Genomic DNA, 14,091 nt, shown 5'->3' on the forward strand with positions numbered 1-14,091 from the left:
TCACAGGTGTATAACCCACCCCACGGGATTTACATGTCTAGGTAGAAGAGATAATAAAACCTTTGAAATGTCAGTAGAGGGAGGTAGTTATTCTGCTGCGCTTCGTAATACAGTTTCAAGGTGGAGGCGTCGAGAGATGGATACCCGGCTATTGAAGTGCGAAGTGCAATAAGGTGTGTTGCCTTTAAAGATAACTTCCACAGCTACAGCTCATCGCCTTCTAGTGTAAGTTAATAGAGCACGTGAAATATCAGGAAACAGGCGTGAATAGGGTGCTACGAATTTCATAAGGGCAGAACAGATGTACGAAACTAGGAAAGGTAAGGGCAGTCAAATGGTTCAAATGGCTCTGAGCACTAAGGGACTTAATATCTGAGGTCATCAGTCCCCTAGAACTTAAAACTACTTAAACCTAACTAACTTAAGGTTAGTCTTCAGTCCTGAGATTGGTTTGATGCAGCTCTCCATGCTACTCTATCCTGTGCAAGCTTATTCATCTCCCAGTACCTACTGCAACCTACATCCTTCTGAATCTGTTTAGTGTATTCATCTCTTGGTCTCCCTCTACGATTTTTACCCTCCACGCTGCCCTCCAATACTAAATTTGTGATCCCTTGATGCCTCATAACATGTCCTACCAACCGATCCCTTCTTCTAGTCAAGTTGTGCCACAAACTTCTCTTCTCCCCAATCCTATTCAGTACCTCCTCATTAGTTATGTGATCCACCCACCTAATTTTCAGCATTCTTCTGTAGCACCACATTTCGATAAACAATATCGGTTTGAAAATACAAGAGTGTCTTGGATCGTCAAAGGAAAAAAGGGCCCATTTGCAATGTCGGGAATATACCGCATACCCTGTATATGCCGAAAAGTTTATGTCGGAATGGCTGGAAGATCAATCAACATCAGGATCAAAGAACATAAGCCACATTTTAGGTTGGAGCACGTGCAGAAATCGGCCGTGGCGTAGCACGCACTGTGTGAGACCGACCACGTAGTAAAATTCGTCTACGCGGAAGTTCTGGCTCTAGACAAGAACAATAACACCTGCTTGGCTCAAAATGGCTCTGAGCACTATGGGACTTAACTACTGTGGTCATCAGTCCCCTAGAACTTAGAACTACTTAAACCTAACTAACCTAAGGACATCACACACATCCATGCCCGAGGCAGGATTCGAACCTGCGACCGTAGCAGTCGAGCTGTTCCGGACTGCGCGCCTAGAACCGCTAGACCACCGCGGCCGGCAAACACCTGCTTGTTCAGAGAAGCTATAGAAATACAAAAACACGGGAACAGCTTCAACAAGAAAGAAGGAAGTCTCTAGGTAAACAGATCCTGGCTTCCGGTGCTGCAGCGAACGGCCGTCGCAGGTAGCCTGAGGAGAACCGCACCGGAATGGCCGCGGAGAAGCCCTCGGACGTTGGCGCGCGAGAGACATACGGTCTGAGGAGGCGAGTTGGGCTTTCACCATTAGCAATGGATGGTGAAGCTTTGACAATGCCAGCCACTCGTGCTGGCAGAACGTCAGAAAAATCACTAGATGAACGTGGGCCGGAGAACCCGAGACAGAAGCCAATATGAAGTTTGTTCAAAATGGTTCAAATGGCTCTGGGAACTATGGGACTTCTGAGGTCATCAGTCCCCTAGAACTTAGAACTACTTACACCTAACCTAAGGACATCACACACATCCACATCCGAGGCAGGATTCGAACCTGCGACCGTAGCGGTCGCGCGGCTCCAGACTGTAGCGCCTAGAACCGCTCGGCCACTCCAGCCGGCCTGCAGTTTCTGATCAGGGGACTGACTGTTGTTAAGCGGCTCCTATATCTGGTCCCAAATTTCTTTATTGCCGGTTTTGACAGAATGGTTTGCCAAATGAACAAATGCTGACTATGTGGAAACATAATACCAGGGCTATCCACAAAGTACATTACGTTTTCGTTTGTGTCCGTTAGGCCATGTTGGTGTCATGGCATTCCGCCGCTCAGTCGGCATCCTGCCGTGCTAGTGAGAGGTTCGTGCTGTACTCCGTTGAGTTACTGTGACAGTTTGAAATGTCAGCGTTAATTGAAAATGCCGCGAAGTGTGAAGTGCGTGCTATAATAAGGTTTCTGACTGCAAAAAACTGTACACCATAGAAATCTATCGGCAGCTTTGTGAAGTGTATGGGGACAACATAATCACTGAAGGTGGAGTGCGTCAATGGGTCATAAAATATAAAAATGGCCGAACTAAAGTTCACGACGAAGAGCGAAGTGGAAGACCCAGCATAGTGACTGCCGAACTTGTGGAAAAAGTCGATGCCGCGGTCCGTGAAAACCGTAATTTCACAATAACGGAACTCTCTATGAGTTTTCCACAAATTTCACGAAGTTTGTTGCACGAAATCATTACCGAAAAGCTTGGTTACCACAAGTTTTGTGCAAGATGGGTACCAAAAATCTTGACAGAGATTCACAAAAATCAGCGAATGGCAGCAGCGTTAACGTTTTTGGACGCTTACGAGAAAGATGGCGACTCATTACTCGATCGCATCGTCACTGGTGACGAAACATGGGTTAAGAATGTGAACTGCGAGACAAAATTGCAGTCAATGCAGTGGGGGCACAAAAATTCCCACCGAAAACCCAAGAAATGCATGCAGACAATGTCGGCAAGGAAGGTGATGGCGACTGTCTTTTGGGACAGAAAAGGTGTGATTTTTGTGGATTTTTCGGAAAGAGGCACTACAATAAACTCTAAAAAAGGTATTGCCAAACTCTGCACAACCTCAGAAGAGCAATACAAAACAAGCGCAAGGGAAAGTTGGGCTCAAAGATCTTGCTGATTCACGACAACGCCCGGGCCCACACGGCAAATGCCACTCGTGAAGTTCTGGAATCTTTTAAGTAGGAGTTGTTTCCTCATCCACCGTACAGTCCAGACCTGGCACCGAGTGACTTCCACTTATTCCCAGCAATGAAGAAGTGGTTGGCTATGCAGCGTTTTGATGACGACGCACAGCTTCAAGAAGAGGTAACCACGTGGTTGAAGGCGCAGGCGGCCGAATTTTACGACGAAGGAATTTCCAAGCTCGTCCATCGCTACGATAAGTGCCCTAATTTAAATGGCAACTATGTAGAAAAGTAGTATTTAAGCGTGGCTTTCATCTGTATATAATTAAAAAAATTTCCAATACTTTATTTATTTTTAATTCCAAAACGTCATGTACTTTGTGGATAGCCCTCGTATGTACCAGGTCACTGTCTGTGCACGTGACCAAACGTATCCGGGTGCTCCTACGTACTGGGAATTTGACTTGTCTCTAGAGAAACAGTCACAGCAGAATGTGGCAGTCACGAGAGCTAAGTGACATCGAAGGTGGACTAGTCATTTGATGTCACCTGAGCAACAAATCCACCAGGGATATTACAACCTTTCTGAAGCTGTCCAAGTTCACTGTTGGCCATGTGGATATCGGTAGCGGGAAAGCGAAGGAACAACCACAGTTAAACCGAGACCAGACAGATCCCATGTACTGATGGACAGGGGCTGTCGAGCGTTCAAGAAAGTGATTATAAAAGACTGCGTCAGCGGAAGGATTCACTCTTGAGTTACAAAGTACTGCCAGCAGCCCATCTAGCACAATTACTATGTGCAGGAGCTGAAAAGAGTGGGGTGCGAGGGTCGATCAGCTCCTCATAAGCCACAAATTTCTGTAGCCAGTGCTAAACGATGCTTGAAATGGCGTAAGCAGCGACGCCACTGGACAGTGGATGATTGGAAACGAGTGATTCGGACTGATGAATCACGCTATACGCTATGTCAATCCGACTGATGGGTTTGGGTTTGTCAGATGGCTCGAGAACGTTACCTGTCATTATGTGCAGCGGCAACAGTGACGTACGGAGGAGGTGGTTTTTACAGTGCGGGCGTGTTTCTCGTCCTTAGGTTGTGGTCCCCTAATTGAAAAGGGAGAAAACGCTATATGCTTCGTACGTTAGTGTAACAGTTTGGAGACAATGATTACATCACCATGACAATGCTTTCTGTCATAAAGCAGCAGGTGAGATGATGCTTTATGGACAATAACTTTCCTGATATGGTCTGAGCTGCCCACAGTCCCGAATTGAGACCAACTGAGCACGTATGGGATGAAGTTAGAACATCGACTTCGGTCCAGACTCAAGCGTCCAACACCACTATTTTCTCCCGTTTTGGACCTTGAGGAACAATGGGTTGCTACTCCTCCACAGACGTTCAGACACCCCACTGAAAAGTGTCCCCAGCATGTTTCAAGCAGTCATAATGGCGAATGGTTGACACACCCCATACTGATGTGAACTAATAGGTCTCTGGATGCTTTTGATCAGATGGAATATCTTTTTGATTTCCTGGACAAACTTTCTCTTGCAGATTACTCTAGTACATCGTTTTCTGGCATACAGATTTACTCTTTGCTCTGTCACAGAAGGAAGTTTTTCATCAGAAAAAGAAACAAAGACTTAAGTTTGCTGCCACAATAAAGGATATAATCCCAGGTAGCCAAGAGTGGATTGAGCACCTACGATTTTCAAATTTATGTCATGTCCTATAGAACTGTACAGAGCTCTGTTTCAACCGCGGGTCATTTTCAAACACCTGTAATACTTTCAAAAATGGTGACATTGGTTTATATAAGGTGCGGTGCTTAAATCCAGATAAATTTAAATTTTAATTTGCCGCCGGAGGTTGCGAATGGCGTTCTTGAAAACCATAGGCATATAGTAAACAGTCAGAAACTCAAAAATGGTTCAAATGGCTCTGAGCACTATGGGACTTAACTTCTGAGGTCATCAGTCTCCTAGAACTTAGAACTACTTAAACCTAACTGACCTAAGGACATCACACACACCCACGCCCGAGGCAGGATTCGAACCTGCGACCGTAGCGGTCGCGCGGTTCCAGACTGTAGCGTCTATAACCGCTCGGCCACCCCGGCCGGCCAGTCATAAACTCAGAATGGCCGAGATTTTACGAAGAAGTGCGGAGTATAGCCAAAGAGCCGCGATTATCGAAAATCTTCGCGCCGGGTGTTCGCCCACTGAAATAGTTCCGTTCTTAGAGTAACCGAGATCAGCTGTGTACCGTATAGTGCCCAAGTATAGTGCTTCGGAAAAGCCTGGGGTTTACCTCCTATGTGTTACGTCCACTGAGGCTGATATCATGCCGCCACATTTCTTTGGAAAGGAACAGTCACAAAAGAAGTTTATTTGCAAGTTTTGACGAATTTGGCAAACCGTGGATGGTAATTGTGGCCTCGGCGAGACAATATATTCTTCATCAGGACAGTGCACATTTAGTTCAAAACTGGCTCTCGGCTAATGTTGACATGTTCTGATCAAAGGACTTCTGGCCCCCGAATAGCCCTGATTAACCTCTCAACTACTTTGTTTGAAGCGTATCCGACAGGGTTACCAATAAGACGAGGCACCTTAACGTCGCATATCTACGCACGGCTAGTGAAGCAGCATTCGCGAATATGGACAGCACTATTTTAAACAGTGCGTATGATCGCTTTAAGACAAGACTGGAGGCGTTCATTTTGGCTGAGGGGGGTTACATCGAGTAATGTAACTCTTGAAAGATTCCACTACTTATACGTAAAGGGGTTTTCATTTTCATTTGTATTTTGTTTTAATAAATTTGACTTTTTTAGAAAAGTTTCATTTGTCCGGATTTAACTGCTGCACCCTGTACACAAATTGTCTACAAGCTCTCGTATATACATATCTTAAGCTTCCATCGCCATTTCTAATACATCGCTGGTGCATGTGGACAGGTGTACATGGTATTTCTCTGCATATATGCCACAAAAACAATACAATAATGTACATGAGTACGTCCATTAGCCAACACAAACAAAAATCTGCCGTATCATAGAACAAGCACAGCTGTTATGGTGTAACCAAGGATGTTTAGAATCTTATCTGTGGGTGGTTGATAACATTAACTAAGCTACTGGTACCATATTCATTGACATATTCTGTTCGTTATTCTCATATGTGTTATTTTATTAAAAGTAGTGGATCGAAATTCATACATCATATGTCACACCAAAAGTAATATTAGAAATTACAGTACAGAGTCCAAACTAGAAAATATTGTATCAGACATGATTATACTTTCAGTTTATTACTATCAATATTACTGTAATTTATAAAATAAATGTTAGCAATATTTAATACAACTGTATTACAGTGTTGAAAGCGTAGCATCATGCTTCGATGTGAGAAGGGACTTGATGACCCTAAACTTATGTGATTGAAAAAACAAATAACTTAAAAAAAACTCTGACAATTGTTAGCCGTCCTAACATTGAACCTTGAGGTATAACTGTGTCAACTGACTGTGTCTCTGCTTGAAATCCTCTTTGCTCACACTCAGTACTGTTATTCCAAATAACCCTTCATACATCCAAATCTGTTTTCTAATTATTCTTTCAATTCATTACTATCAATATTGCTGTAGTGCTATGGTAACACGAATACCTATAATATAAATATTACCATTATGTAACTGAACTGCAATCAATTTTCAAGGTATAGCACCCTAGTCTGATGATCCTGGTTGTTTATAATATAAATGTTACCATTATTTAACTGAACTGCAATCAATTTTCAAGGTATAGCACCCTAGTCTGATGATCCTAAACTTATCTGGTTAAAAAACAGAAAGCTTATAAAAATGTCTGACAATTACTATTGGTCCTTATTTAGAATCTTGATGAACATCTGTATTTTTTGAGGATTTATCTCTGCTAGAGTACTCTCCAACATTTCTGTTTCAGAGAACATTAGATATATGCATATCTAGAGTCGATACATTCTTATACTTCAATTGCTACTATTATTACTCTTACTTCTAGTGTTACAATAATTATTATTATTTAAATTAACTGCAATGCAATAAGTTTTGCGAGTGTAACACCTTGATATCATGTAAGCTGATGATATTATTTAAATAATAAACAGTGTACAGAAATCTGTTTATTTACCAGTGGTCCTAGAACCCAACCTTGAGGAACACCTGTATCGGTTAAAGGTACTTCTCGCAAATTTTATTGTTTTGTAGGGCGTCATTTTGCTATGTATCGAGGAGTGCACTGTGCCGTATACGTGTGTCGTTTTGCTGTTGTCGGCAGGCACGGACGATATGCGCGCGCCGGACCGCGTGTCGCACCGCCCACGCAGCCTCTTCCGGCCGCTCTTCTCCGACTTCCCCGACCTGCCGGGCGCGCCCTGGCTGTCGCCCAAGTCGATCTACGACGAGCCGTCACACGCCGCAGAGCGCATCTCCACGCCCGGCTACCGCTACCTGCCCGTATCCAGGGAGATCTACGGCTACTCGCCACGCAACCTGTACCCGTTGCCCTCCGACAGGTACCGACCCGGTACGTGTCCCAGCCGAGCGCTGGCGCCCTAGCGGGCTACGGTTGTCCTACAAAAAGAGCAGATAAAGTAGCAAAAATTTGGGTGTTGTGTTAAAGCGAGCTTAATACTGGTCCTAATACTGAATCCTGTGGGTCGCAATCTTTAGCTGTTATACAATCAGGCCTTCTGCTCCACTCATCAGTAACATTAAACAGCCCACAAATAGGGAGTACATTTATATCTACATATATACTCTGTTAGCCACCCTACAGTGCGTGGTGGAGGATACATCTTACTATCCATTATCTATGCGATTCCATTCATGAAGGAAAAATGACTGTCTATATGCCTCTGTACGTTCCTCACTCCTTCTTATCTTATTGCCACAAGACTTACCAAAGACACGCGATGGTGGGAGCACAATAGAAGTGCAGTGTTCTTAGAACATACGTTCTCTAACTTTACCTCAACATGGTTTCGCGGAAACGGCGTTGTCTTTCTTCAGAGAAGTCCCATTGTTAAGTTCCAGGAAATTTCCGGTACTCTTTCTTATAGGCCAAACCCACCTGATACGATCCTAACAACGTGTCTATGAATTCGTTCGTTGTCATGCCTATTTGATAAGAAGTCGAAATACTACAGGGTGTTACAAAAAGGTACGCCCAAACTTTCAGGAAACATTCCTCACGCACAAAGAAAGAAAATATGTTATGTGGACATGTGTCCCGAAACGCTTACTTTCCATGTTAGAGCTCATTTTATTACTTCTCTTCAAATCACATTAACCATGGAATGGAAAGACACAGCAACAGAACATACCAGCGTGACTTCTAACACTTTGTTACAGCAAATGTTCAAAATGTCCTCCGTTAGCGAGGATACATGCATCCACCCTCCATCGCATGGAAACCCTGATGCGCTGATGCAGCTCTGGAGACGGGCGTATTGTATCACAGCCGTCCACAATACGAGCACGAAGAGTCTCTACATTTGGTACCGGGGTTGCGTAAACAAGAGCTTTCAAATGCCCCCATAAATGAAAGTCAAGAGGGTTGAGGTCAGGAGAGCGTGGAGGCCATGGAATTGGTCCGCCTTTGCCAATCCATCGGTCACCGAATCTGTTGTTGAGAAGCGTACGAACACTTCGACTGAAATGTGCAGGAGCTCCATTGTGCATGAACCAGATGTTGTGTCGTACTTGTAAAGGCACATGTTCTAGCAGCACAGGTAGCGTATCCCGTATGAAATCATGATAACGTGCTCCATTGAGCCCAGTCAAGACATCACCAACAATGCCTGCTCAAACGTTCACAGAAAATCTGTGTTGATGGCGTGATTGCACAATTGCGTGCGGATTCTCGTCAGCCCACACATGTTGATTGTGAAAATTTACAATTTGATCACGTTGGAATGAAGCCTCATCCGTAAAGAGAACATTTGCACTGAAATGAGGATTGACACATTGTTGGATGAACCATTCACAGAAGTGTACCCGTGGAGGTCAATCAGCTGCTGATAGTGCCTGCACGCGCTGTACATGGTACGGAAACAATTGTTTCTCCTGTAGCACTCTCCGTACAGTGACGTGGTCAACGTTACCTTGTACAGGAGCAACTTCTCTGACGCCGACATTAGGGTTATCGTCAACTGCACGAAGAATTGCCTCGTCCATTGCAGGTGTCCTCGTCGTTCTAGGTCTTCCCCAGTTGCGAGTCATAGGCTGGAATGTTCCGTGCTCCCTAAGACGCCGATCAATTGCTTCGAACGTCTTCCTGTCGGGACACCTACGTTCTGGAAAATTGTCTCCATACAAACGTACTGCGCCACAGCTATTGCCCCGTGCTAATCCATACATCAAATGGGCATCTGCCAACTCCGCATTTGTAAACATTGCACTGACTGCAAAACCACGTTCGTGATGAACACTAACCTGTTGCTGCTACGTACTGATGTGCTTGATGCTAGTACTGTAGAGCAATGAGTCGCATGTCAACATAAGCACCGAAGTCAACATTACCTTCCTTCAATTGGGCCAACTGGCGGTGAATCGAGGAAGTACAGTACATACTGACGAAACTAAAATGAGCTGTAAAATGGAAATTAAGCGTTTCCGGACATGTCCACATAACATCTTTTCTTTATTGTGTGTGAGGAAAGTTTCCTGAAAGTTTGGCAGTACCTTTTTGTAACACACAGTATATCAATAATCTCTAATTAGTTTTAGCTTCTTGTGTGTGATTTCCTTCACAGGTGTATCATACTCCCCTGTCACTCTTCCAATAAATCTAAATCTTCCATTCGCCTCCTCTAATACTGGTTTTATATGATTATCTTGTTTCACATGGCTTCCTTGTATTACCCCTAAATATTTAAACGTTGTTATTTGCTCAAGATGTTCTCCAGTAGACTCGTAAAGGGACACTATCAAGTTAGTTTATTTTTATTGACGTTATGTTGCATTTGTCCATTTCTATGAGGAGCTGCCTGCCTTTCAATGCATCAAATGGAAAATTTTGTCCACATCTTTCTGCGTTTCATTACACTTTCCTGTACACAGCAGGTTACTATACACGGTTTTCCAACGTCGCAGCACTCAGATTCCTCTTCTCTGCAGCCAAAGCCATAAAACAACGATTGATTTGTCTTAATATCCATGTAATTCCCATCTCTCCCATAAAGTAATCTGAGATATTTTCATTCCCTAATACAGCCAAATTTATATTATATACAGCAACGAAACTCTGTCATTATGATGAAGTGACCCTAATAATGAACTCTGTAGATCACAAGTGCCTCCTGATAATCCTCTTCGTTTTATATCATCCAATTCCGAACAATAACCAATTTCACCTTTCACACAATCACGACTCTTTTGCCCATTCATTAGACAGCACTGAAACATGAAATAAGCCAGCTTCGCACAGGCATGTTTTCAGCATCACAGTATTCATATTCCACACAGTGGAACTGGTGTCCACACCTTGCACAACATGGAGACATTTTAATCCTCTAACGTTCCAAATAAGAACTGCATGTAGCAACAAAGCCTCTGATGTTATGATACAGCTGTTCTAATAATGAACTTTGATGGCTATCCGTATCAACTGAAAACATCCCCCCACTGAATAACTCCTCTTTCTGAATACGAAAAAAATTTACCTCTAACACAGTCTAGTCTTTCTTTACCCACTCGAATGTCATATTAGATAGCATAGAAACTGGGAATTCATCAGCGCCCCGGAAATATTCAGAACTGCAAATTCATATTTCTCTTCTTAAGATCTCCAATGGCGACACAAGACAGGACTTGCCCATGTACGTGTTTTTCCAATATATTAAGCAAAAATGTATTCACACCTTCTACATGCCTAATTATCGCTCTCTCAATCTGAGCTATTTTCATTTTTCGTCCGCTTGATTCCCCTCTCATAAATTAATTTCACAGAATTTTTCTTTGCCCATTACATTTTTTTGTCTATTAGTATTCTTCCTTTCAAGCTCAGTGGGAATCCAAAAAAAGCAAAACATTTACACAGGACAGTTCTAACAGTTTGACATATTGAATGATTCAAAAGTATCTGAAAAAGTAAAAATCCAAAATAATTATCTGTAGCGTGTTGTAATTTCATGAAAATGATCAGAAAGGTATGGAACATTTTTGCTAATGATAAAAAAAATCCATTTGGTCCGCATTATTTTGAGTCAGCATCAGTGAGCAAACTAGTTTAAACGAAGAGAGGCTGCGGCTCTGAGGACCATTAACTAGTTATCTATAGACCAAAAATGTATTTGCTGCGCAATAATGTTCCTTTATTTAAAAAATCACTATCTTTCTGCTCATTCCGGCACTCATGTTTCGCTTCGTTATTCTTGAGCAATCATGATAATTTACTGACAAAGATATTTCACGAGTAAACAAAAGAGTCAAATCTGTTTATACTGGCAGTCTTTCTTATCTAATACCAAAAGATTTTGCATAATATACAGATTGTCTGACTCATACTTCCTCCCCCACACCAACTATATTTTATTGATTAGAATACATTATATCTGAGTTGGGTATATAGGATAATCTTCCCAAAACTGAAACATCAGACAGTAAAAGAACAAACAAAACTGTTTGGGTTAAACTTCACTAGAGCTTCAAATAATAAAGTGATCTTCTTCTTAATGATAGAATTCATGCAATTTTTCTCGTAATTTTAAAAGCTCTTGCATAAAGTTTTCAGCTATGTGAAAGAAAATCGACTGCTCTACCACTAGCACTTTAACACACAGGATTCGTAAATATCGGTAAAGGTGCTACATGAAGAGGATAGAGAGGTCAAATATGACAAAATATCCACCTTTTGTTTCCAGAAATGTGGTTTCTGAAAGCGGAGAATAATGTGATGGTTCTTGTGAGTAATATTATAAATAAGTGACAACTTATTTAACCATTTCAATTATGAAAAGAAAAATAGTAAAAAAATTTCATAATGAGACACTATGCACGTAGGCAGCCACAAGTAGTAGTAGCCTCATAAGATACAGGGCTATTCTATAAGGAGGACAGATTTCAAATTTTTTTTCATCAGAAACTACCAAAGACACAGAGAGTACTACAACTTCACTTTATTGATCAAATATAGTCATCATTATGTGCCATGGTATTAAATGAAAGTATCCAATCAACTGGTGAACCGACACGGTCTGTCCTACGTGTCTGCAAGGAATGGTGTACAACTCCCAGCCATGTAACAAGGGATAACAAGAGCGGCCACAAAAACATCGTAACCGACACGGACCAGGTATGGGTGTCTCCCCTTGTTAATGATAAGATGTTTCAAAACGATGGGACTGTTTGTTTTCGGTGAGTACAGGTCCATCTCGACTAGTTTCTGAACAGATATTACGAAAGGAGCAGTAGGCGACGGACATTTGGAGTCTGATAACTCGCTAGCGGGCCTTTGATCGCAGTGGCACGTGAAGCTGCATGCTTTCAGTGCACCAGACTGCACGGGAAATGGACAGTAGCTGACTGCAGGTGTGTAGTGTGGTCCGACAGGTCGCAATTTTGTCTCTTTTCAAATAGTGCCACGGGTCAAGTGCACCGATGGACCAATGGGGCGTTTAACCTGCAGGGCAGGGTTTGGGTGGTGTAGTTCAGACCAGACGCGGTTCTGTGATATCCTGGGTGTGTTTTTCGTACCATGACATTTGGCCACTTAAGTAGGTTACCATGTACATGAGTCAGGATGTTTGTTTCATCACTCTCAGTAAACAAGTTTTGCCTTTTCTTCCAATCTTGATGATGTTGTCGGCATTGCCACCTTCCAAGATGACAACACTCATGTTCACAGGTCTCTTATGAGATTGGTGGGGAGGGGGGGGGGACGCGGACCGTGACAAGAAGCCTGAGGCCACGCGGCTACCCTGCGCGGCCAAAATTATTATAATGTAGGTAGCAATACACATCCATCACTGCCATTAATGATGTCTCTCTCTCTCTCTCTCTCTCTCTCTCTATATATATATATATATATATATATATATATATATATATATATATATAAAAGAAAATGTTCTGACAGACTCATCATCGCACAGCCAAAATCGCTAAGAATAGGAAATTCAAATTTGGAGAGGCTGTTGCTCTTACACTGCTTACATCCTTCAAGAAGGGATTTTTCTAAATGCCACTCCTAAGGTGGTGAACTATGGGATGAAAGGTTTTCTTGAAAATATATTGCTACTAGGCTAAAACTACGAAAATTGGTATTCGGTTTCTCTGTCAGAAATTAAAAATGTGTGTTTTAGAATGTTTGGAAATTCAAGCCTTAAGACGATGAAATACACTGAAAGTTTTTTTAAATAAATCATAATTATGTAACCACTCATTTTTAAAGCTACATCAATGAAAACTGGTATTTCATCGGTCAAATTTAAAAAAAATTAAAAATTGAAAGACAGTTCGAATCACAAGATTGAAGTATAATTTTGCAGTCAGTGTACGTAGGATAAGCATTAGAATGTTCCTGTTGTCATAGGAAATCATAACTCCGGGTGTAGTTTCAGTGTGCCTATCACGCACCACTCTTAAGCGACGGGCGCGAAATTTGAATATACATCTTTCAGATCTAGAAACACACACACCTACCAACTTTTCGTTTACGTCTCACAACTCCTTCTTCTGTTGAGATTTTTTTCCGTCAGTGTAAGTTTGTAAAATTGTTTTTGTTGTAACTACTATGCAAACGTGAGCGAAGCAGCGAGCAGTAAGCTAGTACATTGTATGCACAAACCTTCCTCGTGGCTCGTTCTATTTATTAGTAATAATAGTATCATAAACCCTAAAGAAGTTTTTGAGATGAGCCATACGTACATACATAAACAAAAACGAGGGTGTAGAGGGGGGGGGGGGGTTAAAACATGTGTAAACTGCAAGCTGGCAAACTGTTCTTCACAATTTTGCGGTTTCCCCTGCTTCCAGTTATCGCAATTTTCACAACCATTACCGTAGTTTGTGAGAAATAAAATTATGAAAACTGCACTTTCTGTTTGAATAGCCCTGTTAATATACATAATTTTAAAAAGATATGTCATCATATGAAAGATTCAGACACTTTTTTTCATTTTTTGGTAGAAGGATGGTGTAGTGTTTCGCTTGTCTCTTTTTATCATTTTTTTGTCTTTCTGTGTTGTGGAATTT

At 42.1% G+C, this 14,091-nt stretch overlaps 1 protein-coding gene across 3 annotated transcripts in view; it reads left to right on the plus strand.

Annotated features, from left to right (window-relative positions):
* Window positions 1-14,091, plus strand: part of LOC124716962 — a 238,022-nt gene that overhangs the window by 74,120 nt on the left and 149,811 nt on the right. For all 3 annotated transcript variants that reach the window (XR_007005686.1, XM_047243560.1, XM_047243561.1), the window contains exon 3: window positions 7,172-7,420. Coding sequence is in view for 2 of the 3 variants with exons in the window: in XM_047243560.1 (XP_047099516.1) it covers window positions 7,172-7,420 (249 nt within the window). In the remaining variant the exon portion in view is untranslated. The remainder of the gene's footprint in view (window positions 1-7,171; window positions 7,421-14,091) is intronic.

This window comes from Schistocerca piceifrons, chromosome 9, assembly GCF_021461385.2.
Source record: "Schistocerca piceifrons isolate TAMUIC-IGC-003096 chromosome 9, iqSchPice1.1, whole genome shotgun sequence".
Classification (NCBI taxonomy): Eukaryota; Metazoa; Arthropoda; class Insecta; order Orthoptera; family Acrididae; genus Schistocerca; species Schistocerca piceifrons.